Source organism: Ixodes scapularis, unplaced genomic scaffold (assembly GCF_016920785.2).
Source record: "Ixodes scapularis isolate PalLabHiFi unplaced genomic scaffold, ASM1692078v2 PGA_scaffold6__148_contigs__length_123643588, whole genome shotgun sequence".
Lineage (NCBI taxonomy): Eukaryota > Metazoa > Arthropoda > Arachnida > Ixodida > Ixodidae > Ixodes > Ixodes scapularis.
The window spans coordinates 96,601,229-96,623,943 of record NW_024609881.1 but is presented as its reverse complement, the minus strand read 5'-3'; the positions used below and the strand labels follow the sequence as shown (position 1 = coordinate 96,623,943).

At 45.5% G+C, this 22,715-nt stretch overlaps 1 protein-coding gene across 1 annotated transcript; it reads right to left on the bottom strand.

Annotated features, from left to right (window-relative positions):
* Positions 1-746: 746 nt before the first annotated feature.
* LOC8029220 (mucin-2) lies at positions 747-18,448 on the bottom strand. Its single transcript, XM_042294437.1, has 8 exons — positions 18,391-18,448; positions 15,845-16,060; positions 12,909-12,999; positions 11,431-11,599; positions 8,802-8,926; positions 7,666-7,981; positions 4,406-4,776; positions 747-4,300 (listed from the first exon to the last, which is right to left on the bottom strand). Exons 1-8 carry the CDS (start codon positions 18,446-18,448, stop codon positions 2,158-2,160), a joined length of 3,489 nt encoding a protein of 1,162 aa, XP_042150371.1. The 3' UTR covers positions 747-2,157.
* Between the last annotated feature and the right edge of the window lie 4,267 nt (positions 18,449-22,715).

Below are 22,715 nucleotides of genomic sequence, written 5' to 3'. Positions count from 1 at the left end.
TTCCATCACTGTAGAGTGACTACCCGCAAATGTCAATCAGAGTTTTGTAGTTCGCTTCCGTCTTAAGTTGACACACCACAAGTAAATAGCTAAACTTTTTCATGCCCATCGTCTCTCATCCTATCTTGCTTGTAGCATATTGCTATACCTTTGAATGAGAACCATCCCATATCAAACTGTGCCCACTGATTCAGTATTTTGCCACGTGCTTCGAGAACTAGCCCCCCTAGCCCGCACTGCTTTGCTTCAAACCCCACTTGAACATTAGGTTTGAATACCAGGACTGCATTTCCAAAAGTTAAACCAAGCATCAACACTCTTTTCCAAATCTCATTCACCACTTCATACTTGTTAACTTCACGATGTTCTTTTCTTTATTACAGTTGCTTTTTTGTTGCCTTTACCATTCATGTATACTTACGTCCACTGGGTATTGTGTACTTTCTTGAATACAAAATCCTTAAATACTTATTAACCATTAAATTGTTATTCGAAAAGTTCAAATGTTTCAAGTAATAAAAATGCACTTTGAACCATATGAAAGTCAAAAGCTTTTGATAAGAAAATTTTAAGTTTTCTCTAATTCCTTCGTTACAATAAAAAATAAGATGTCGAATGATATCGGCATTGTTCAAAAATCTTCTTAACTGCATGAATTTATTGCTAGCGAAAATAATAATATCATTTTTTTTCTATCAATGAGATTGCATGTCTTGAGCAATTAAACGAACACACATACGCATCACTGAACACTCCTTCCTTTATTAATGCGAACAAAACATTAACAGTGGACGGGAAGGTAGATAGAAGGTATATTCTTTAACAGGCGTGTTTATGACGAAGCAGCAGCCAAATAAAAAAAAAAATGTCGCGAAAACTATAGCAATAGGTTGCCAGTCTTCAAAAATACGCCATGTGCTACCACCTGCTTACCGCGAAATGGTACCTTTATCATTGTCACGCATACTGACCGAGAATATTTTAAGAGTCACGCGCACACACTAAGAAATCTAAAACAAAGAGCGATGTGAAGTTACACTTCACCTGCTCATAAGGAGGACAACTCGTTACAGCTTCTTGGTCAGTGCAGACCACCCACCCACTACAGGTGGTGCTAGCTGCGAACATTCAAGCCTCCACAGATATGCACTAGACGTCACAATCCTAAGCGTCGTCATTTTATTTCTTTTCAATTTGCCGGCGCAAACAAAATTTGATAGGGCAGAATGACGTCACTTATCAAGTTAGTGTACCATGAGCACAAATTGTTCCGAGGTCATTCCCACACATAATAGAAGCTGGGATGAACATGATCTGTAAATGAGCTCGACTATACATGCCCAGGTAAAAATGCTTTCAGTCCAGGCTCTGTTATGGAACCGGAAATGAACTATGGCTGGAGCTGGAAATCTATTTTACCAGCCGAATTCCAGGCTGTTTCCACCCAGAAATGGACAAATTTCTTGCTGGAAATTAGATTTTTCCTCCTCTAGCTGGGGAACTTCCAGGTAGATCATGTACTTCCAAGCTGGAACAATTGGTGCTCCAGCAGGAATTTCTGATTTCTAGCATGTGCTGCATCCATTTCCATCTGTAAACAGAATTTCCAGCTGCTGCTGTATAATTTAGCCGAAAATGCGGCTGGAAATCTTCATTTCCAGCTGGAAGCTGCAGCTTATTTTCTTGGCTAGTAGCTAAAGGAAGACATTTTCTAAGGCTGATGGTAAAAGTCTTTTGCGAGTTTCCTTGAATGTAAAATTGTCGTATTCATATCTTGTAACCTTTTACGGTCGCCCTTCGTGTTCTGCCCCTATCCCTCAGACTGAAAATACGAAGAAAGCCTTACACCTCAGTGTTTGGGGTTTGGGGAAACGTGACTTCTAAAGAGGCCGAATCCATCACAATGGCTTCCGACAACAATTGCTATGGTAAAGGGTGGTCGATCAAGGCTAAGTAACCATAGACAAGCTGTACAAGCCCTCGACGTCTCGCTCGTCCAGAGTCGCGACCCTCGGGTGACGAGAGTCGGGTCAACGAACGCCGCCAAACAAAGTCACTCACATTCACGCACCCAATTCTCGTCCGCTTAGAGTCGCGACCCTCAGAAGAGCAGCCAGGCTCGAGCCACAAGTAGGGCGCAAGTGACTCGACACTTTCTTACTCGCAGGAGTCCCTGTCGCCCTTCATGCAACGTCCGATGGACTCCTTGTAGACCTGTGCCGTCGGACAGTGATGCACGTACCCTCGCAGTCCGTTGGTGGCCTTCGAGTTGGGCGCGCAGACAACAAACTTGCTGCAGCTGTCCGGATGCACGAATACTCCGCGTTTCTGACAGTCCACAGTATTCTCGTCAATCACGATAAGAGGCGGCGCGAACGGGTCCGGCGGCAACGTTGGCACCGGGGCCACCACGACCGGTCTTCTGTGGGCAGCCGCCGGTCTTCTGTGCGGCCTCCTGCTCGGCCGCCTTGTCGTGGTTGTCGTCGTAGTGGTAGTCGTGCGTCGCGTCGTTGACGTCGGAGGCCTGAACCTGGGCGGCGGAGGCTCCGTCTCGTCCTCGTACTCGTACTCGTACTCATCGTCGTACTGCAGCGTCGTAGTTGTCCTCGCCGTCGTAGGTCTCGGAGTCGTCGTCGTGGTCGTCGTGGTCGTCGTGGTGGTGGGTGGTGGAGGCGGTTGGGTGAATTCCGCCGGGATCTCGGCCAGCGGTTGGAACTGTTGCTGGACCGGGCGTCTTCTGATGGCGATCCTGCGCTGGCCCGGTTGAACATCGGCGGGTTCGTCTCCCTGAGGTTGTGGCACGGGTCTCACCCTGATTCTCTTGCCCCTACGTCCGGCGGGTGGCGGCACAGGGTGATCACCGTTGGCTGGACTGTTCACCCTCACCACCTTGTTGATTCTGAGCGGACCTCTTTCGTCTCTTTGAGGCACCGGAAGTACTGAGTCATCCACAAACGCCGGCTGCTGTCGTCGGGGCGGCGGCGGTGCTAGGGCCGGTGGGAATGTGGCGGGCCGTGGTGTAGGCGTGGGCGAACCGGTTACTGTCAGCGGTACCTGCGTCCGATGAGGAGTTTGGTACACGAAGGGCGGAACCGTGGCTGGAGCTGGAGTCACCTGGTACGTAACTTGCGGGAACGTTTGCGGGTATGTCTGCGGGTATGTTTGCGGGTTGGTCTGCGGGTATGTTTGTGGGTTTGTCTGCGGGTACGTTTGTGGGTTGGTCTGAGGATACGTCTGCGGGTTGGTTTGTGGGTATGTCTGCGGATTAGTCAGCGGATTGGTTTGTGGATAGGTTTGTGGGTTCGTCTGTGGGTATGTCTGGGGGATGGTCTGAGGGAACGTCTGGGGATTCGTTTGCGGATATGTCTGTGGGTATGTTTGCGGAATGGTCTGAGGGTATGTGGAGGGCGGTCCCGTCTGCCTGGTCTGGACAGGCTGCGTTGTCTGTGTGGTCTGGAAGGTCTGAGCTTGCGTGGTCTGCGTCGGTAGGCTTCGCTCGGGTGTCTGGTAGACGAACTGGAACGGTGAAGGCTCAGAACTACGAGGCGGAACGCTGACAGCTCCTAGCGGTGCCACGAAGACGTTGGTGTCCTGCTGAAGTGGTTGTGGAGTGGGCGGCGCTCGCGCCGGCTCTACGTACTGGAACAGTGGCGGTTCAACTTGTGGTCTCCTGATGGCGTGCCCCTGACTCTGGTTCACTGCCGTGGAAGGCAAACGAACATCCTCGTAGGCCGCAGGATCAAACTGTCCAGACTGGGGTGGCCTGGCGACTTGCGAGCCCCTGGTTCTGGTGGGCGGCGGCGTGGCGTCACCTGAGCCCAGAATGCTCTGCAGTTTCTCGACACCCCCGATGCTTTGCAGAAGTTTTAACAGCTCAGCAACGTTCTGTTCGTCCTTAGTGACGCCTTCTAGTTCCGGTTCCGGAGTCGTCGTCGTCGTCCTTCTTCTTGTCGTAGTTCTTCTAGTGGTTGTGGTTGGAGGTTCCGTTGTGGTCGTCGTCGTCGTTGTCCTGGACCTCGCCTTGGAGCGCCTCGGCTTCTTTGTGGTTGTCGTCACCGGATCGTTTTGCGGCGGCTGCTTGCACGCCACGTTGTCCTTGTAGTCACACGACTCCGACCTGGAGTTGAAGTAAAGGCCAGACGGACACGTGAACGCGTGCGCCACAATGCCCAGGTTGGCCGGGCCGCTGTCCAGACACCAGAAGTACTTGCGGCAGTCCTTGGGGTTGTTGAAGAATCCTTCGTCTTCGCACTCGAACGCTGGTCCAGGGTCGGGCGTAGGGGGTGGAGGCGGAGTCGTGACCGAAAGCGCCGCGTTACTGCCCCTGCGGAGGCTCGAGCCACGACCTGGTGACAATGACGACGACGCCTTGGAGATCCTACGCTGCCCTCCCGTGTTGCCTCTTCTCTTCGTTGAGGCCGCCGTCGTAGACGGTTCGTCGTCTTCGTATTCCTCGTCGTCCTCAGAAGGCCGAAGAAGCGCACGCGTCTGGTGGTTACTCCCGCTGGTCTGGATGGCCTTGCTGAGGAGCGCCTTGCGGAGAGCAGTGATGAGAGGGCTCTGCTCGCCTCCGCAGTTGCCGCGGAAGTCGTCGTTGTCCAGCGTCCAGATCATGACCCCGCCGAGGCCCTTGGAGAGGATGTAGCTGGCCTTTTCGCGGAGCATCTCCTCATCGTCGAAGCCAACCCACTGGCTGTCCTTGAAGGCATAAGGACCCATGCGCTTAGGGTGGGGTCGCTCCAGTTCCCAGCCGTGCTCGTTGACGTTCTGGCAAATCTGTTGTGAGAGGAAAAAGAAATCACTTCTTGTTTTCGGTTGGGCATATAGAATCGTAGATGAATCGCTTTGGAAGGACTGTACCTCAAACTAAACTATTTACACCTTTAAGGGTGTAGGAAAAGGTTTCAGAGACTTATACCCACACCTTTTTAACACCCTCATTTTGAGTGATACATTCTTTTTACTCGTAAAATAGGGTGCTGTTGCATGAAACATCCTTCATCTTTGAAAGGTGTAGAAAAAGGTGCGGCGGTACAGTGCGGCGGAGCTTTAGCGAAGGTTTGTTTTAGCGACTACAGCGAACAATTTTTTTTATATGACTGTGTGCTTCTTGGAGGTACATACCTTTGAACTTCGAGATATGTGCTTTATGTGAAATATCGAGAGCCAAAAAAGTCACCTACTTGTAGCTTCCTCATTGCTGATTCATTGCGACAGTACTCAATTATGACAAATGCCTCTGTTGGCCGCTGTGTTGCCTTGAAACTTGTCAGATATTGCTAAAAATTTCCGGCATTTTATTTTATTGTTTTGTCCAACACCCTAAAGTCGCTGTCGGGCTGCTAATACACCATACAAAAGACAGTATGCAGAAACACTGTCTGAGGCGTGTCTCCTCATTGTATGGGTCCTGCACATTGGGAATACGCAATAGGGAGTTTTAGAAAACCATTTCTGCACATCCGATACGGTGCGATGGGTCCTCCGGTACGAACTGCGCATAAGGGGAGTCTTCTGTGGTAGCGCATGCACCACAGAAGAACGGTTCCCTAAAACTCCCTAATATGTCCACAGAGATGTTCAAAGCACACATGTGTGAAGCAAACATGCTTGGTACATGGTTGAGACGTGTCTGCAGAAAATTTTGTAATAACGCCTACAATTTTGTATGACGTACTAGACCTGAGCTGTGTAACTTGGCTTAAAGGCAGGATTGTAACACCTTACGGGTGTTAGACCTGTGACAATCTGGGTGTAAAAAAAATTTTTGGTATATGTATTTAGTAGGGGGTGTGGGAATACTAATTGGAATTTAATAGCGCAGCGTCATCCCTCCAACTTCCACTCTGCAAAGGAAGGCTATGAGGTCCGTTATATTTTAACCACTATTCGCACATTCCTGATATTGGGGCCGTCAGCCATATTCGCGACTCCAGCGACCTATAGGGGGCGCCACCACCAAACAAACATGGCGGCTGGGTCCAGGTCGCGTTGGCTCGGCCGGGCCGCCTGAACGGGTGGCGCATTCAGTTTAACAAATTTTCTTTTGTTTACTGCCCAATTTTATAGGCATTTGAACTGAGCTGGTTAAATGTAGCCGGTGCGCATAAACTTGCCGAGCATAGTTTTGTTTTGCCGGTGTCTTTTTGTTCTTTTCATGTCAAACTTTCGTTCCGGAGACTTCGTTCAAAATCGAAACTATGGGCTCCGGAGAAACTGTAATAGACTCTAATTAATTTTGATCATCTAAGGAAAGCGGCAATGGCTACAGAATTGTTCCACCGAGAGTAATTTTTAGCTAACTCGCATGCCTCGACCATGCGACTTATCTGTCCGAGAAATCGAGCTTTTGCGCGTATCCACGTTTAAGAAACAGCTCCAGTCGTCTGCTCGGTCAACAAGACAGGCTGCAGGAAAATTACGAAAATTAAGCAAGCGCTTCTTGAGCCAAGGAACATGTTAACCCGCTGGCGCTTCACTAAGCAGCTGATACTCGTATTTAAATTCAGGTTTTAGTAGCAATCGAGAAGTCATTTTGACCAGCGAGTTATGTACTATATTACGTACTATGGTTCCACTAAAGCGATATTAGTTTATTCTTCGGGCTGAAATATGAACTTAGTTGACTAGCTATCAGGTGACCTGCTGAATAAAAGAATATTTGACAGACAGGGAGATACTATGCGTAAACGTAGCCAAATGGTTCCAGCCGGTAGCACGGAGACGAATGCGGACAAATTGAAGAGAGTCTTCATCGGAGATTCACTCAGAACCTATCTGCATTGAAGTTGACTTCGAATCGTGAACGGATAAAATGAGTATTTTTTGTGGCCGGTCAACCTGAGCAATATTGACGTATATTGCTGCTGGCTTGGACGGGGGTATGATATAAATATTGGAGGCGCGATAGATCCTAATGCCATGGCAGCTTCTAACTTTGCGAGACGCGTCCCCCACCTTTTGAAAGCAGATAATTTCCCTCATTAATCATAGGCAGCGAGCAGGTTTTCCTGAATCAAGTAATTGCGAAATTAGACCAACTCCTTCAGTAATGTCCAGATGCTTTTTCGGCGAAAAGCCGCCAAGATGAATAGCCAACGCACCGGCCGGCGTGGGTGGCTCAAACTTGAAGCTAATCGAGCACAACCAAACTCGAGAAAAGCAGCTATCGAACCTTCCCATTCACTTGACTGCAACATTGGTGTTCCTTCCAGTGTAACACCTCGTCTGTCGCCCATAGTCCATTGTTCTACATCCTTATTAAAAAAAAAATAATAAACACTTATCAGTTACCAAGTAGTCGTCACTATGAATGCGATTCAAGACAGACAAGAAATCAAAACGTTTTTCCGTGATTCCTCCGCATTCAAGAAATCGAAAGCACGCGACTATGTGTTGTGGAGTAAACGGTCTTTCAAACACGTGATGGAAGGAAGCAATCTATCTGAGGCTTCACCACACTAATGAACACTCAGGCAAACTTAAAAAATTTTCGGACCTTTGTTAAATTACAATGTTCGCCACCGCGCCGACAACACGTGTCCGCGAAAGCCACCAGAGACGCGGAGAAGCGCGGAGCGACCTGGACCGGCTGGTTCCCGGTTTTCCCGCTTGGCGGCGTCCGTTTTGCTGGAGTCGCGAATAGTAGAAGACAGCAATCCGTACCTCGTAGTAGGCCAGGTACCCTTTCTCCCGCGTCGAATTCCCGGGCTCTCCCGGCCCCTCTGCGGGAGCCTCGAGCTCCGTGTCGTCCAGGTCCTCGAGGGTGTAGGACCGTCCGTACGTCGGCACTCCGACGATGAGCTTGTTCTTGGGCGCGCCGAGCTTGAGGTAGTAGTCCACGGTCCAGCGGACGTTAAGCCGGTTGTCCTCGTCCCAGTCTTCCAGGCCGTCCAGGGGACCAAGGGGCGCGTGGTGCTGGGTGGCGGACTCGTACGCCGTGTGGTAGTCGTACGTCAGCAGGTTCAGAAAGTCCGCGGCCCTGGTGGGACGTATACGAGGGCATGAATGGGTGAACGGATGACGGCGAACTGAACCTCTTGTAACGGCCGGTGACAGTGCACCTTGCCTATAGCAAGTGCTTTCGCACGGCGTCGCTTTCCCATTTTGTTGTTAGCTGATAACTTTTGGGATTCATGCCTTTCTGAGCTCGACGAGTTTGATGATGCAAAGGACAGCAGAATATACCCAAGCAGCATATACCATCCAAATGTCGAAGAATACTGTGTCAGCGAATGCATCCTTGAATACAATAAGAACCACCCAATCAAAAATGCTTCAGCAGGAGGCGTCCGCTTTATTTGCCGGCATCCGCTTGAAGCGGCATTCTCCGTTTCCTGCTAAAAAATACGTCCCTCTTGTAGGCTTGCTTCCTGTTTTCTGGGTATCATTACATTGTCATTATTTGACGCTGTATTGTTTTCTTAGTGACGTGGTCTTCGCCGTCTATGTGGGCGACATAGGACTCTATTTATTCCTATATTGGTGATTCTCGGCGCGAGCGCATGAGGTTCAGAAAGGGAACTCATAATTTCAATGCAAACATTATTATGACAAATAGATCTGCAATTCAGCAATCGCATTGCTTCGTTTTATGTTTTCTTTTAGTTTGGAGCATTTCGGTTATCACGTGAGCGTTTTCAACTTTCATTAAAAAAAAAAGACAAGGAATCGATAGACAAAATGTGGCGATTAAATAAACGGTCCTTTTGTTAAGGTTTTCTATGCATAATGAATAAGTCATAAAGAGGATGGCTAGAGATATGCAACTCAAGTCTAAGAAAAACAACCCAAACACCCACTTGGCGATGGTCTTGACGTCGAAACCATTGTCAATGTACTCCTTGCCCGCGGGCATGGCGACCGAGAGCAGTAGACGCTGCTTGCCTCTCGGCACCGGCTCGGACTCGAACGCTTCCCTCAGCTCCTGCGCAGACCACAAGGGTTACAGCGTGAGTACGAGAGTGAAGACGCGCTTAAAACCATCAGTTCATACACAGACCAAAAGGGTTACCAAACGAGTTCGAGTTCGAATACGTGCTTTGAGCTTTCAGCTCTTACATGGACCAGATAAAACACTAGCACAAGTTTGAAAACCTGCTTAAAACCCTCCGCTCCTACACTGATCATGAATGGTTACGGTACGAGCACACATTTTTAGGACGTGCTTAGAACCCTCAGCTCCTAGGACAGACCACAAGGGCTACAGCTCGAGCATAAGTTTTGAAGACATGTTAAGAATCCTCAGCTATTACACAGACCACAACGGTTACAATGCGAGCACGAGTTTCAAGATGTGCATAGAACACTCAGCTCCTACACAGACCACAGAGTTACAGCACGAGCACGAGTTTGACGACGTGCTTAGAACCGCCGGTTCCTACACGGACCACAAAGATGACAATAAAAGCAGGAGATTCAAGGCTTGCTTCTGCCGGACGAGCTATAGCAAGCGGCATCAACGTCAACGAAGACTTTGAACACGCGTTGGCGTATCTTAGAATCACTAAATAAGGTATACGCTTCAGAGTCCAGACTAACGACACTCTAGCCATCTTTGTGTGCAACATCATTGTTGTCAGTTATCTGAAGCTCTATCTGAGATTGCAGGAAACTATTTTTTGTCTTCCAGAAATGTTAAAATGTGAGCAAAACGATATCGCCCGAGCATCTCACCTCCGTCTCCAAAGCTCAGGAGTCGCAGTTTCAAATCGGAACGATCGCGAATTGTGACCGCTCTGCACTAAGCGCAAAAATGTCGGCGTCCATAAGATAATGTGAGAACTAAGTGCTGTACTCTAAGCATAGCTTACTCAATTGCTCTATGGCACGGCTTTAGCCCAGACAGCCTGGTTTTTAGTTTGGTCTTCGCTGCTCTCCTGGGCACTACTATACAAGTACGTAGTCAAGATTGACGAGAGATGGATGCGTGATAGCTACGTGTTTTGTTAAAGGGTGGTAGCTTGTGCCTGTAGCGAATGTAAGTGGTTTTCGTGGAAAACTTCTTGAAAAAGGGGGACCGCGAGTACTCGCGCTGCTAGGTTTTCGCGGCTTTTTGTGGCTCGTTGTACAAAAAAAAGAAAAATCCTAATCAATCCGTGTTTGGTAAATTATTCAATGTTTGGATGTCTAAAATCAAGACAAGCCTCGTTGAAATTTCCACCCAGTGCGAAAGACGCCGCCGAAGTTCGGTGATATAAACGATAAGGAAGAAGTGAGCAGTGAGGCAGGCGGCACACCTGCAAGGTTGGCTGCAGCATGTAAGATTTGCACATAAAACCTTCTCCATGAAGTGAAAATCGCGTACTTTGGCTCGGATATCAGTACTTGGTCTCCTTCTGCGTGCCATTCATACCCGGCCGATTGATTCAATACAATCCACTATAGAATTCTAGAGACGTTGCCATGTCGAAAATTACCACGTCTCTTAAGGCTTAGGAATGGCCAGAATCAAAAGAACTGAAAATGGGGCGAGATCATTGCTCAAACTTTACGATTTAAGCGGGGAAAGGCAAAGCGAAGGCCTTCTTCACTATTCATTGCTGACAAACGTGCCCGACTATACGACATATCAGTTCCAAAGCAACAGATGTTCGCTGGGAGGGGCGCCGCCATGTTTTCCCGCCGTCCCCACTCTGCCGGTCACATGACGTAAAATTTCCCACGTAGGGAAATGCGGTTAACTTTCTGCCGCGGTTAAAGTTCACCGTCTGACAAGCAAACGTTTCAGATCCATAATTCGATGTTTTTCAAGTTAAGGCTGGTTCTGGCGTTTGCGTCTGAGTACATGCAAATTTCATTACGACCGCTTATTACTGCTTGCGACGAGATGGTTGCCCTGGCAACCGAGGTCCGCTCAAAGCGTCATGGTGGAACGCATGGAGCCGCAATACAGACGGCTATTCTAAAACACAGATGTATAAATCAACCTTTAAATTAAAACGAAACATAGTTGTTTTAACTTTTAGCCACATCACGCGTCACGGTCAAATGTGTCGGTCGATAGGCCGTTAAAATTAAGGGCTTCCTTGAACCACAAAGCGTTGGATGTGCGCATGCTGAGCTGTATTTGGTAAATATTCAAATGGCCAATAGGCCACACGAACACCATATCTAATCGTGTGGCCACGTATACTTTTTGTTTGTTCATGGTTTTCTACAAGCAATCTGACGATTCTTTTGTGTCCACACAGCAAGTGAAGACTCACCATCCACACCAAAAATATATAACGCAAACAAGGCTTAAATAGTATCGAAGCTCCGCTTTTCACCACAAGGAGCGCGGCGTTCGACCCTTGTTACGGCCACAAAACTATGGATCCACACTATATAGACTGTGGAACTCCAGGGTTGCACTCTCCGGCTGTTTTAGTTTTTCTGCAGTTGTCCTCGCCGAAGAGGTTCCGTGCCTTCTAGGGTGACCTCCCTCACCTTGATGAGCTGAGCGTAGCCCGTCTTGTCCTCTGGCTTGCCGCCGTCCCTGAAGCTGGGGTACTCCCAGTCGAGGTCGAGTCCGTCGAAGCCGTGCTCTCGACAGAACTTGACGGCGCTCCGCACAAACTTCTGCCTCTGGCTCCGGTCAGACACCATGTGGGAAAACCTGTAGCAGAAACCAGGGGTCATTTTAATCGTTTTGGTGTTTTGGGGAGTGAGCCTTAGAACCGTATGAGAAACTGTACTCTGTTTCACAGTTACCGCTCATTCACACTGGAAGCGGATCCGCGTTCGCAAAGCGGTTACGAACGCGATTGTATAAAGATCCAGTACAATTGCACGCGCACTTGATGTCATCGAATGCGCGTTCAATAGTACTGGATATTTATACAACCGCGTTCGCAACCGCATTGCGATCGCGGATCCGCTTCCAGTGTGAATGAGCGGTTAGTCCAGCCGCAGCCAAGGCTACAATCCGATCTGGAGTCAATCCAACAGCGCCATAAGTGCAACGTCACGGCTGTCGTCGAATTTGTTTGTCTGCCTTGTCACCGGTTAAAGTAATCACGCTCAGCAAAAACTCAAGATCAAGGCGCATTCGCTGTGCGTGATTTGTCTCAACGAATCCTAGCGTCGTCTGTTGTCGAACTTAGAGTGAAACGAAGTTTAGAGTCTCACTATGAAACGCAATTGTCACTCCAGGCCGTAAGGTCGGCAACCTGCATATGGGTAGAGTCAAACCCGTTTATAACGAACAGCAGGACACGCTACGATCAATTCGATATAGCAAAAACCATTTACAACGAACTTCCATGATGCGTTCGTTATAAGGCGAGAGCTTTCTCATCTTTTGGCTTTTGCCTTGTAACAACGCGCTGAATTTTTTTTTTTTTTTTTATGCGTTCAGATTTTTTTATGTTTATCTCCCCTTCTGAATCGCTTTTCTTCGTGGGCAACCGCTTTAGGATGAATTTTTTTTCTGTGCGTGAGTGCAGAGTTTTTTTTAGCTTTCTCCCCTTCTGAATTGCTTCACCACGCACAATTTTGTTCGCGGCTAGAGCTTTTGGAATTTTCTTTCTCTCCTACCTTTTTTTTTTTTTTTTCTTTTTTTTTTTGGGGGGGGGGGGGGGAGGGACAAGTTAGAGGACGGTTGTTTGCGCGTTTTTGGAAGCTTTCCTGGTGGGAAAAGTTCAATATAGCCAATGTCTTTTTCGCTATAAAAAGTACTTTTTACATGCCTTTTTATTTAAATTTTTCGTCAGTTCGATATCGACAATAATTCGCTGTACGTGGGTTCGTTCTAAACGGGTCTCACTGTAAATGATGACATGTAAACTGCGTACATTTGTTTCTTTTTTTTTTATTGTGCGCTTCAAAGTCATGCTATAAAAGATGTGGGTCTCGCCTTAAACAAAAAAGGATCGCTGTTGACATGTCTGCTATATAGTTATATCGCTGCGGGTGTTTGTACATACCTTTTGGAACCCTCATTCCAACCGCCAACGGCGACCATTGTCTTCAGGTCCTTGTTATACTGCTTCAGACCAACAAACTTCTTGTAATTGCCTGCGAATACGCCAAAGAAAGAAGATTTGTTATATATATCTCTCTTTCTCTCTCTCTCTCTCTCTCTCTATATATATATATATATATATATATATATATATATATATATATTATAAAACAAAGCCAAAGCCAGTACTGGGAATAGACCGATCTCACCAAGCGAACTGCGGAGGTGGTGCGGCGTGTGCCGCCTCCATGCTATATACTTGTATACCGCATCTTGGTCACAAAACCAGTCAGTTTAAGTGGATAGAGCACCCCCTATTAGGCAACAAGCAGCAAACACAGGAACCACGTCTTCAGGGGAATCATGTTCTCCAGTTCGCCGGTACCGAACTCGGATTATTTGTAATGGTGTGCGCGCCTCCCCGTCCAAGTGTACTTTTTACAGGCTCATCTGATTCGATTCTGTCCCAGCTGGACAGCGCGATACTCGTTTATCTCGAACACCCATTTAATGAGTTCAAAACTTAATAGATATATCCTCTTAAAATGATTAAACTATAAAAGGTAGATTACTTAAAGACCCAACTTGTCGGCAAGGTTACTTATGCAAGAATAAACAATTAGGACAGAGCAAAGAACACGACCTCTTTCAACTACAGCGACAAGCAAGAATGAAACAAAACCGTCCCCCAAAGGCGTCACCAAATCTTGGAATCCAAGGTTCGGTGACGCCTTTGGGGGGCGGTTTTATTTCATTATTGTTTGTTGCTAGTTGAAAGAAGTCGTGTTCTGTGCTCTGTCCTATTTGTTTATTCTTGTGTGGGTAAAAAGGGTATATTGTACTGAGTGCATTTTATATGCCTTTTTTTCTTAATGGCGTAATAACTTTTGCCCATCAGACACGCAGCAAACATTGCATGTATTTTGCGTGTCTCTTTGGAGTCACGCAAAAGTAACCGAGTAAAGTACCGAAGTTTTTTTAACTTTGTTTACTTTTACTGTTAGTAATTTTAATGGCAATCCATTGCTTTTTAGACCAAGCAATCGTAATAGTAATCAATTACTTTTTGGAATAACGGGCGCATGTATAGTTTTAATGGACATCACATCGCCAGGTTTATGGAGGAGATATAGATGGGAAGGCCAAAGATTAGGTAAACACGCCTCAGTGACTGATACGCTAGTCTTTAGCCGGCTCCCAGGTTTGCTTACGCTTATCGGGTAAGCAAATCTGGATGCCGGCTAAAGGCTAGCGCATGAATCAGATTCATGCGCTAGCAGTCGGCTCCCGATTTGCTTGCGCTTATCAGGGAAGCAAATCTGGAAGCCGGCCAAAAGTTAGCACATGAAACAAAATAAAAAACTGTCTTGCTTTGTATGTTTATACAACCTTGATGTTGGTACGTCTCAACGGGCGGCCGGTCCCTTGGCTGTAGATGAGAAATTTAGCCAGTGCAGTACCACTGCTAACCTGGGGGTTTTAACGTGCCTCACGCAGTAGTAATTACACGAACGCGTGCCGGTACGAAACACATCCAGATCGAAACGGGCGGGGAGATCGAACCCAGGAGGTTCCCAACGCAAGCTTTCGCTCCACGCTCCGAGCTGAGACGCGTTAGCCCACTCGGCCACTGATTCCCCCACATGAAACAGATTCAAGCACTAGCCTTTAGTCGGCTTCCAGATTTGATTACGCTTATCAGGTAAGCAAGTCTGAAAGCCGGCTAAAGGCTAGCGCATAAAACAGATTAATGCGCTAGCCTTTAGTCGGCTTCCAGATTGCTTACGCTTATCAGGTAAGCACATCTGGAAGCCAGCTGAAGGTTACCGCCTTAAACAGTATTGCGATAGCCTTTAGCCGGCTCTCATCTTGCTTACTCATGCGATAGCTTTTAGCCGGCTCCCAGGCTTGCTTACACTTATCAGGTAAGCAAATCAAGAAGCCGGTTAAAGGCTAGCGCATGAAACAGATTCATGAACTAGCCTTTAGTCGGCTTCCAGATTTGCTTACACATATCAGGTAAGCAAATATGTAAGCCGGTTAAAGGCTAGCACATGAAAGATTAATGTGCTAGTCTTTAGCAAAGTTTGCTTATGCATATGGGTAAGCGAATATGAAAGCCAGCTAAAGGCTAGCACAAAAATCAGATTCATGTGCTAGCCTTTGGCCGGCTCCCAGATTTACTTACAGTTATCACGTAAGCAAATCTGGAAGCCGACTAAAGGTTAGCGCATGAATCTGTTTCATGTGCTAGCCTTTAGCCTAGCGCATCAGTCTGATTAATGTGCTAGCCTTTAGTAGGCTTCCATATTTGCTTACGCTCATCAAGGAAACAAACCTAGAAGCCGGCTTAAGGCTAAAGCATAAATCAAATTCATGCACTAGCCTTTAACCGGCTCTCATGTTTGCTTACACTTATCGGGTAAGCAAAGCTAGAAGCCGCCTAAGGGCTAGCGCATGAATCGGATTCATGTGCTAGCCTTCAGTCGGCTTCCAGATTTGCTTACACTTTTCAGGTATGCAAATCTGGAAGTCGACTAAAGGCTACCGCATGAATCAGATTCATTCGCTAGCCTTTCGTTGGCGTTCAGATGTGCTTACACTTACCAGGTAAGTAAATCTGGAAGCCGGTTAAAGGCTACCACATGAATCAGATTCATCCGCTAGCCTTTTGTTGGACTTCAGATCTGCTTACACTTATCAGGTAAGCAAATATGAAAGCCGGCTAAAGGCTAGCGCATGCATCACTGAGGTTTGCTTACCTAAGACTCGGCCTCCCATCCTCTGACCTCACCCGTAAATTCGGCAACGTGATGTCTATGTAAACGCGCCAATCAAGAGTGCCATAACCGGCGTGCTACTCGTGAAACGTTTTCGAAAATGACACCGGGACCATACCTTGCTCAACATCGTTGTACGGGTCGTAAGGCTTGAGCTCGTAGCGCTTGTTGAACCCGGCGAAGGCGTAGATGATGTGAGTGCACAGGTAGGGGTTGATGTTTTGCGGGGTGAATTTGGCAAGGGACGGTCGGTACACCGCCCAATTGGAATAGTAGCAGACGATCTTCAGGTCACCTCCGGTTCCTGACGATGCAGCTCGCCTCTCCACCACGTCTGCAGCATAGCGAGCGTCGTAACGATTAATGAACAGGGCTTCCCAAAAAAAATTTACAGGGTTTTCCCTCACCGGAAAAGAGTAACTATGCATCGCCGAACGTTCATTATGCGCCCAAATGTCTCACTTGTGGTCCGAACCAGATGTCGAAGCTTCAGGACAAACTGTTATCTTATTAATAAGTTGTAACTTGTGATTTCCTCAAACTTTGAATGGGAAAATGGCGGCCGATGGAGCCCTATAATACATGGATCTGAATGGCGCCGGTTTCCCGGAACGGGCCCCACTTTCCTGATTGAAAATTTTCTTAAAATCAGTTGTAACTTTTGAATGGGATAATGGTTAGTTCTGACACTTTGGTATCTGGTTCGAACCTTTAGTGCTACATTTGAACGGATAATACGCATTTGGCGTAAGAAATAGTTTGTTTCTTTCTGTAAGAAACCCCTGTATTTTTTTTTCGCGGGGTACACCTGAATCATTATCGCGGACAGTATCAGCTGAAACAGTCCTCCATGCTTCTTTGGAGTACATGTCAGTTTTTGAGACAAAGTCTGAAATACGAATGGAATGCTAAGTATGGGGTCTCATTTTTCGGACTGTACTGGACAAATGGAGAGATAATGGAGCTTGTTGGGACCGCATACGTAAAATAATGCCGAGATTTTTCACAGAATCTAAGTAAGATTGTGTCCCAGGAATTTGGCTAAAACGTAACCCTACCGCGGCGGTCAAAGATACAAAAGCTTAGGGCATAATAAAATAAAAACAGACAAACTATGTTAAAAAAAAAAAACTCGTAAGGAAGCTGTTTTTGCCCGGAGTTCCCCTGAGTTCGTCTGAAGTTCGATACCAACGCAACCATCAGAGCAGCACTTGCTGACAACAAAAGATGCCGTCCTGTCACTGACAATTGAAAACAAATTCGCTGCACCATTTTTTTCTGCAACTGAACATGAGGCTTCGCGTGTTAACAAAACTCTCAGCATTGTTTATTTGAACTTGAAATGTTTCGGGTTTTTCTTTTTTCTTTGGGGTGGCGGCCGGAATTTTCATTATTGAATGACTTAATTGCTCCGAACACTATTTGAACATACACAGTTGTAAATCCCAAAACAAACAAACAAGCATACAAACAAACAGAACGGTCTTACTACTTTACATTTTACGGCGGTCTATATAAAAAAATAGTGGCAAAACAAATCCGCTTCTTTTGGGGGGCGTTGGGTTGACAAAGTGAAACGACGCATGCAAAATACAACACAAAAACGTTAAAAAAAAGGCTAATAAGATTTTTTGGGGGGCGACACCCACGAGGACTGTATCCTTATTTCAAGAATATAATCCAAAGCAGATATTAGCATATAACATAACAAAGAACAAAGTACACCAGCGAAAATGCATAGGAAAGTGATCGTAATCAAGATTTTGGGAGTAGCTGGAAAACAAGTTTATACCACAAAATTCTCTAGCGTTGTAGATTTTCTTAGAAACTTCCTTCGGAATGCATGGACCCATGCATACTGCTGAATTCAATTGGACGGCGGCTTGCGCCGCCTAGCCAGTGTGTATATGTGCGCTCCTAGCGGTTGTCAGTCAAAACTGAGAAGATATGAACTAAACTCGAATGCCCCTTTTTTAGAATGAAAGTAGTAGCGCTTAAAACCGTACTAGAGGGTGAGCCATACTTGTGTGTAAAGTCATACTTGTCTGTAGAACTAGTGCGCATAAATCCACGTTGGCGAGTTCGAACAAATATAAGAAACAAAGAAACTCTTTTTTTTTTTAATTTCAAGCGCGTCTTTTATTTTTGAAAGATGAATGTCAAATAGCTTCTGCGCATCCGCTTGATGTGATGATTATAGTATAGCAGCCGTACAGTTGCGTGTAAAGATGTTATACTATAGTCCGTGACAGGATAAGAGTAAAGTGGAAAAAGGTGGGAGGAGCTTGACTTTACATTTAAGCTGTCTATAATTCTGTGTATACCATACTTGCATGAAAAAAAAAACCAACGCATGCGCTCTAATAAGGGTACTTCGCGCTCGTGCTTTCAATCGCGAAAAAAAGAATATATATACATATATATATCTGGCTTCACAGCCTCTCCGTTATGCATTCGAAGATAGTTAAACATATATGATCACTTTAGGAGAGCCCCTAAGAGACCTCTGGAGCGGACAAAATGCAACGGCACAAATTATAATTAAAATTTCTGTGGCCTAGCTATGTAGGTAAGTCAGTAAGTAAGTCAGGTGAACCAAGACCCTTTTAGATCAGGGCGGGTACTCTGAAAGGGTACCTCTGGTTCCGTTGCAAAAATACTTACGGGATGGCGCCACCAGCCCAGCGCCCAGGGCAAAGAGCACGGCGAACCGTAGTATCATGTTTCACTGTAAGGCAAACAGATTCAACACGTCAGTTAACAATGTCAATTTCCTTTTAACTCTTGTTGAGTATGTGTTTTTTTCCATTTTTTTTTTTGTATTCAAATATTATGCCATCCTTCTATGACCTTTGGTCGAGAAGTGCGGTATCGCCGAAATAAAATCAGCGAGTAAACAAATCCAAAAGACGCAAGCAGGGGACAATAGTTCACTAATACAGGAAACTTCTCCATAAACGGGTCACTATGTTTTTTTTTTTTTTTTTTTTTTTAAACCACAAAATGTTGTGCCCATACACAGCGTTTGTTTCTGTTGCACGAAGTATCAATAATTTAGTTGGTTCAACTCGTTCCAGCGTTACGCATGCGCTCACACTGCCTAATTAAAATATGGTTTACTCGCAAGCATTTATAAAAATGCAACATTTCTTTATGCGTTGCGCTTACGAGATACAAACATGGCAATAAAGCTCAATTCTTCGTTTGAACAACATCAGTTGTATTTCACGAATAAAAATGATATATTTGAAAACGTCATGCCAAGAATTAAAGGTGTTTAATATGCCTCTTTAATATAGCATATATCACACGTTTATCCAAGCCGACAGCTTTAGGGTGTAGTTCAGGCATCTTTTGACAGCACACATCTAGATCATTGTCCTTAGGCATAAAAATATTTTATTCTTCGTGAATCTAGCTAACTTCCATTGTGCTTTTCATGTTACACTTCCAGTAAAAAAAATAGATATATGAAGTTACTTGTAAATATATCAGCTTGAACTTTAGAATTAAACTTGAACACGAAGAAAGAACGTTCTTTCTTCGTGTTTAAGTTTAATTCTACAGTTCAAGCTGATCAGGGATGGGCAAAATACATGCAAATATGTATCGAAATACAAATACAAAATACTTCGTCAAAAATGTATTTAATTACAAATTTAATTACATTTCCAAAAAGTATTTAAATACAAGATACAAATACAACCAAATGTATTTGGTCTCCTCCAAATACTTTTCCAAATACATTCCTCAAAATTTACGTCAGCGACTTCAGGGCACCTGCAACGGGTTTCTGGGTATCTCATTTTAATTTTGCATTGTACACTCGGGAGTTAGTGTGCGAGGCTCTAGTAACGTAACAGAAATATGATCACAAAAAAAAATGCAATCAGCTTGGATGTAATAGGTGAAAAAAGTACAGAGCTTCGAGCAGCTTTTTTTGTCGATTACACTTTGGTATAGACCAAGGGTGGCCACGCTGACCCGGTCTCAGAGCCGCAAACAAAATCACGAAACTTCCAAGAGCCGCAAGGGGCAGGGGAGGGGGGAGGGGGCGCAAACTTTTGTTCAGAGCAATAAACGAAACTCGAACTATTTTCAATCTATCCGAGTCAAAAGCGGCCCAACTCTACGTAAGGTAGCAGTAGCGCAAGACTACCAAACCGCAACCTGTCTTTCGATTTAAAACGCGTTTCATTTCTCCATTTGGGGAAGTGCTTGTGTGACAAGGAGGGAGGCGTGGAAGGGGGGGGGGGGGGTAGGGGAGGGAGCCGCTAGCCGCACTTTCAGACGCGAAGAGCCGCATGCGGCTCGCGAGCCGCAGCTTGGCCGCCCCTGGTATAGGCCAACAGAGAACCGAGACGACCAAGACGCGCAGCACTAGCTAGAGAATGTTTTATTGTTGAAACTCGCACCAGTTACAAAAGTCTGGACGACCCGCGCATTTAGATTGTTCTAGGCAAAAATATGGAGAGAAATCAGGCTGGAAAGCATCACAAGTTGTCGCAGGTACTTATTTAGCCAGTCTGCCTGTGAACGTCGATTTCGTCACTATTCTTGCCCTGGACTAGCACCGTAGTCACAAAGTCACTAAACGCTTGTGCTTGATTGAGGGACACTGCATTCTGTGCAGAACGTAGTTTTCTTCCTGCTCGGGACAGTGACAATAAATTTGAGGGATGTATTTTCGTCCACAAAATTGTATTTAATTACAATTGTATTGGAAATACCCACGTTTTAGTATTTAAATACACACGTCAAATACATTACCCAATTTGTAATTAAATACAAATGCAAAATACACAAAGTATTTGAAATACGTATTTCAAATACTTGTATTTGAAATACTGCCCATCCCTGAAGCTGATATATTTACAAGTATGTACCAACGAGCTCAACTCTTAACCGTTATGAAGTTACGCATAGAAGAATCACGCGTGGGGTCTGCCACTTCGATATTTGTCAACCGAGGCGACACCTACCGTCAGTAAGTGGACCCTTATATAGCACCGTGCCGGAAACCAGTATTTCGATTATAAAACCAACTACTGCGCGCTAATCGAGCAAAAACTACGAGAAAATAAGGATGGAAAAAAAGGATTCCATACTATTGAATGAAGAAAAATGTAAAAATAACGACAAAATACTGAGCGCCTAAGATAGTAGTTTTCACATTTGCCACCGGCTTTACGCGCGCTGTTTACGTATCAATGCTGACATCAGTTCGCCTTTCTAGATTCATAATAACGTGAGTTTCCTATCATTCAACTTGTACGTCTCTCCTAATTACATTACAAAAAGCGACATATACTTAGCTTTCTTCGCACTCAAATAAACCGAACGCTTTAGATTTACAATCGTGAATAGAGCGAAAAAAAATTCTAAAACAGACAATATTGTTTGGTAGTCGAGTTAGCTTCATGTGGAGACTGGAAGTGGCAGAGACAGAAGTCCTTCACCACCATACGTCTCTAAGAAGCAAAGCTAATTACCGCGACGCTAACTAGGTGGCGCAAGCCGCTGCCCAATTCGAACCTCCAGTCATAATATTCCTTCATCCATCCGCGTAGTCATCCAGTTGACCTTCTTTCGCTCGTAATCGTAAAGTTTCCTTCTCTAACAACAATCTGGTGAATCAGTATTCCAGTAAAACTCTAGCCGAATACTAAAAGGAAGCGCATAACAGACCTCTAAAAGCAAGGTCACTTAATTGAGTCATACGTACACCGCTGACGAATGCGCACTCGGCAATATTCCGCACACGCGAAACCTTTCAGGCAGGTCATTAAGACAGTTACTTTTTCCCCTTTCGATACTGAGAAATCGGCCGGGCCGCATTTTTCTCGAGCGTAATACTCAACATATCCCAGGGCCACTGGCTTTCGCGCTTTCTTCTTTTTTCTTTTTTTCTCTTTCAATGAGCTGTGTACGCTTTTATACGATGTATTTATGCCATATCATCCAGACCGAAGGGAGTTCGAAAAACATGGGCGCGCCTGTCAGTCACAGGGGAAAATTTGCCTGACATTCGCAATCCAGCGTTCACAGGTGCAGTTTCTTTCTTTTTTTCTTTTTTCTGGTTGATTATTTCGTTACGCGACCTCATTCACAAAGTTTCCTGAAACGCGAAGCGAAAATAATATAATAATGATAAAAGAAAAAAGGTGAACGAGAGAAGTGCCGCCCGAAAACTAGTTTCCTTGGCATATGTCACACTGAGCGCATTGATCACGCAATATTCCAGTCTTTGTGCTGATCGAATCGACAATTTTATGCCGCGAATTATCATGACTTCGAACCGAAGAGCACGACACGGCAGAATCTCTGAAACCAGGTTGACAAGAAAGCGAGGGAGGCAACACTGGTTCGCAAGTGAGCACGTTTCAAAAGCTGTAATGTGGCCACCTTGGATGGAAAATGCTTTGTTTGGGCGCCAGTCTGGCAACCGTGAGTCGCGCCTTAACAAGGCTTGATTACCATGCTACAGGTGATCTACAACAGCAAGTGCCAAGATGGCGGCTATCGGAGACTTTACTTGGAAACGCTTCTATAGGGAGTTTCCACGGACGTTATTTCGTCCGCCATTTTGTTGTCTTGAGTTGTCTGGCGTATGCTAAAGACTAGCATTCCGTTTAAGACTCTCAGCTTGGTATAGTGCACAAAAACTTAAAAATTTCGTCATGCACCTTTCTTTTTTTTTTTTTTTTTTGATAAATAAAACCATTTCTCACTTACTCACTTAACAAAACTGCGGATTGACTTCGTGCGAAAACGCCGTATACTTGGAGTACGATTAATATAAACACATTCGAATGGTGTCAGATACGAAGGCGGAGGTTAAATGTAACTATTTATAGGTTCATGGACTTTATTATCGTAAAGCTGTTCTTCAATTTACGTCTATTGTCATATATATTCGACCTGCGCTCTTCTATTACGTTCATTTTTCCACCTCCAGCTTCATATTTTTTACTTTGATACTGTTTGTT

Coding starts and splice junctions, on each gene's coding strand:
- LOC8029220 (XM_042294437.1), bottom strand. CDS start 18,448: ATGATACTACGGTTCGCCGTGCTCTTTGCCCTGGGCGCTGGGCTGGTG. Junction 7,982..8,801: donor GACGTCAAGACCATCGCCAA/GTGGGTGTTTGG, acceptor ACGTCCCACCAG/GGCCGCGGACTTTCTGAACC. Junction 4,777..7,665: donor GGTACCTGGCCTACTACGAG/GTACGGATTGCT, acceptor CTCTCACAACAG/ATTTGCCAGAACGTCAACGA.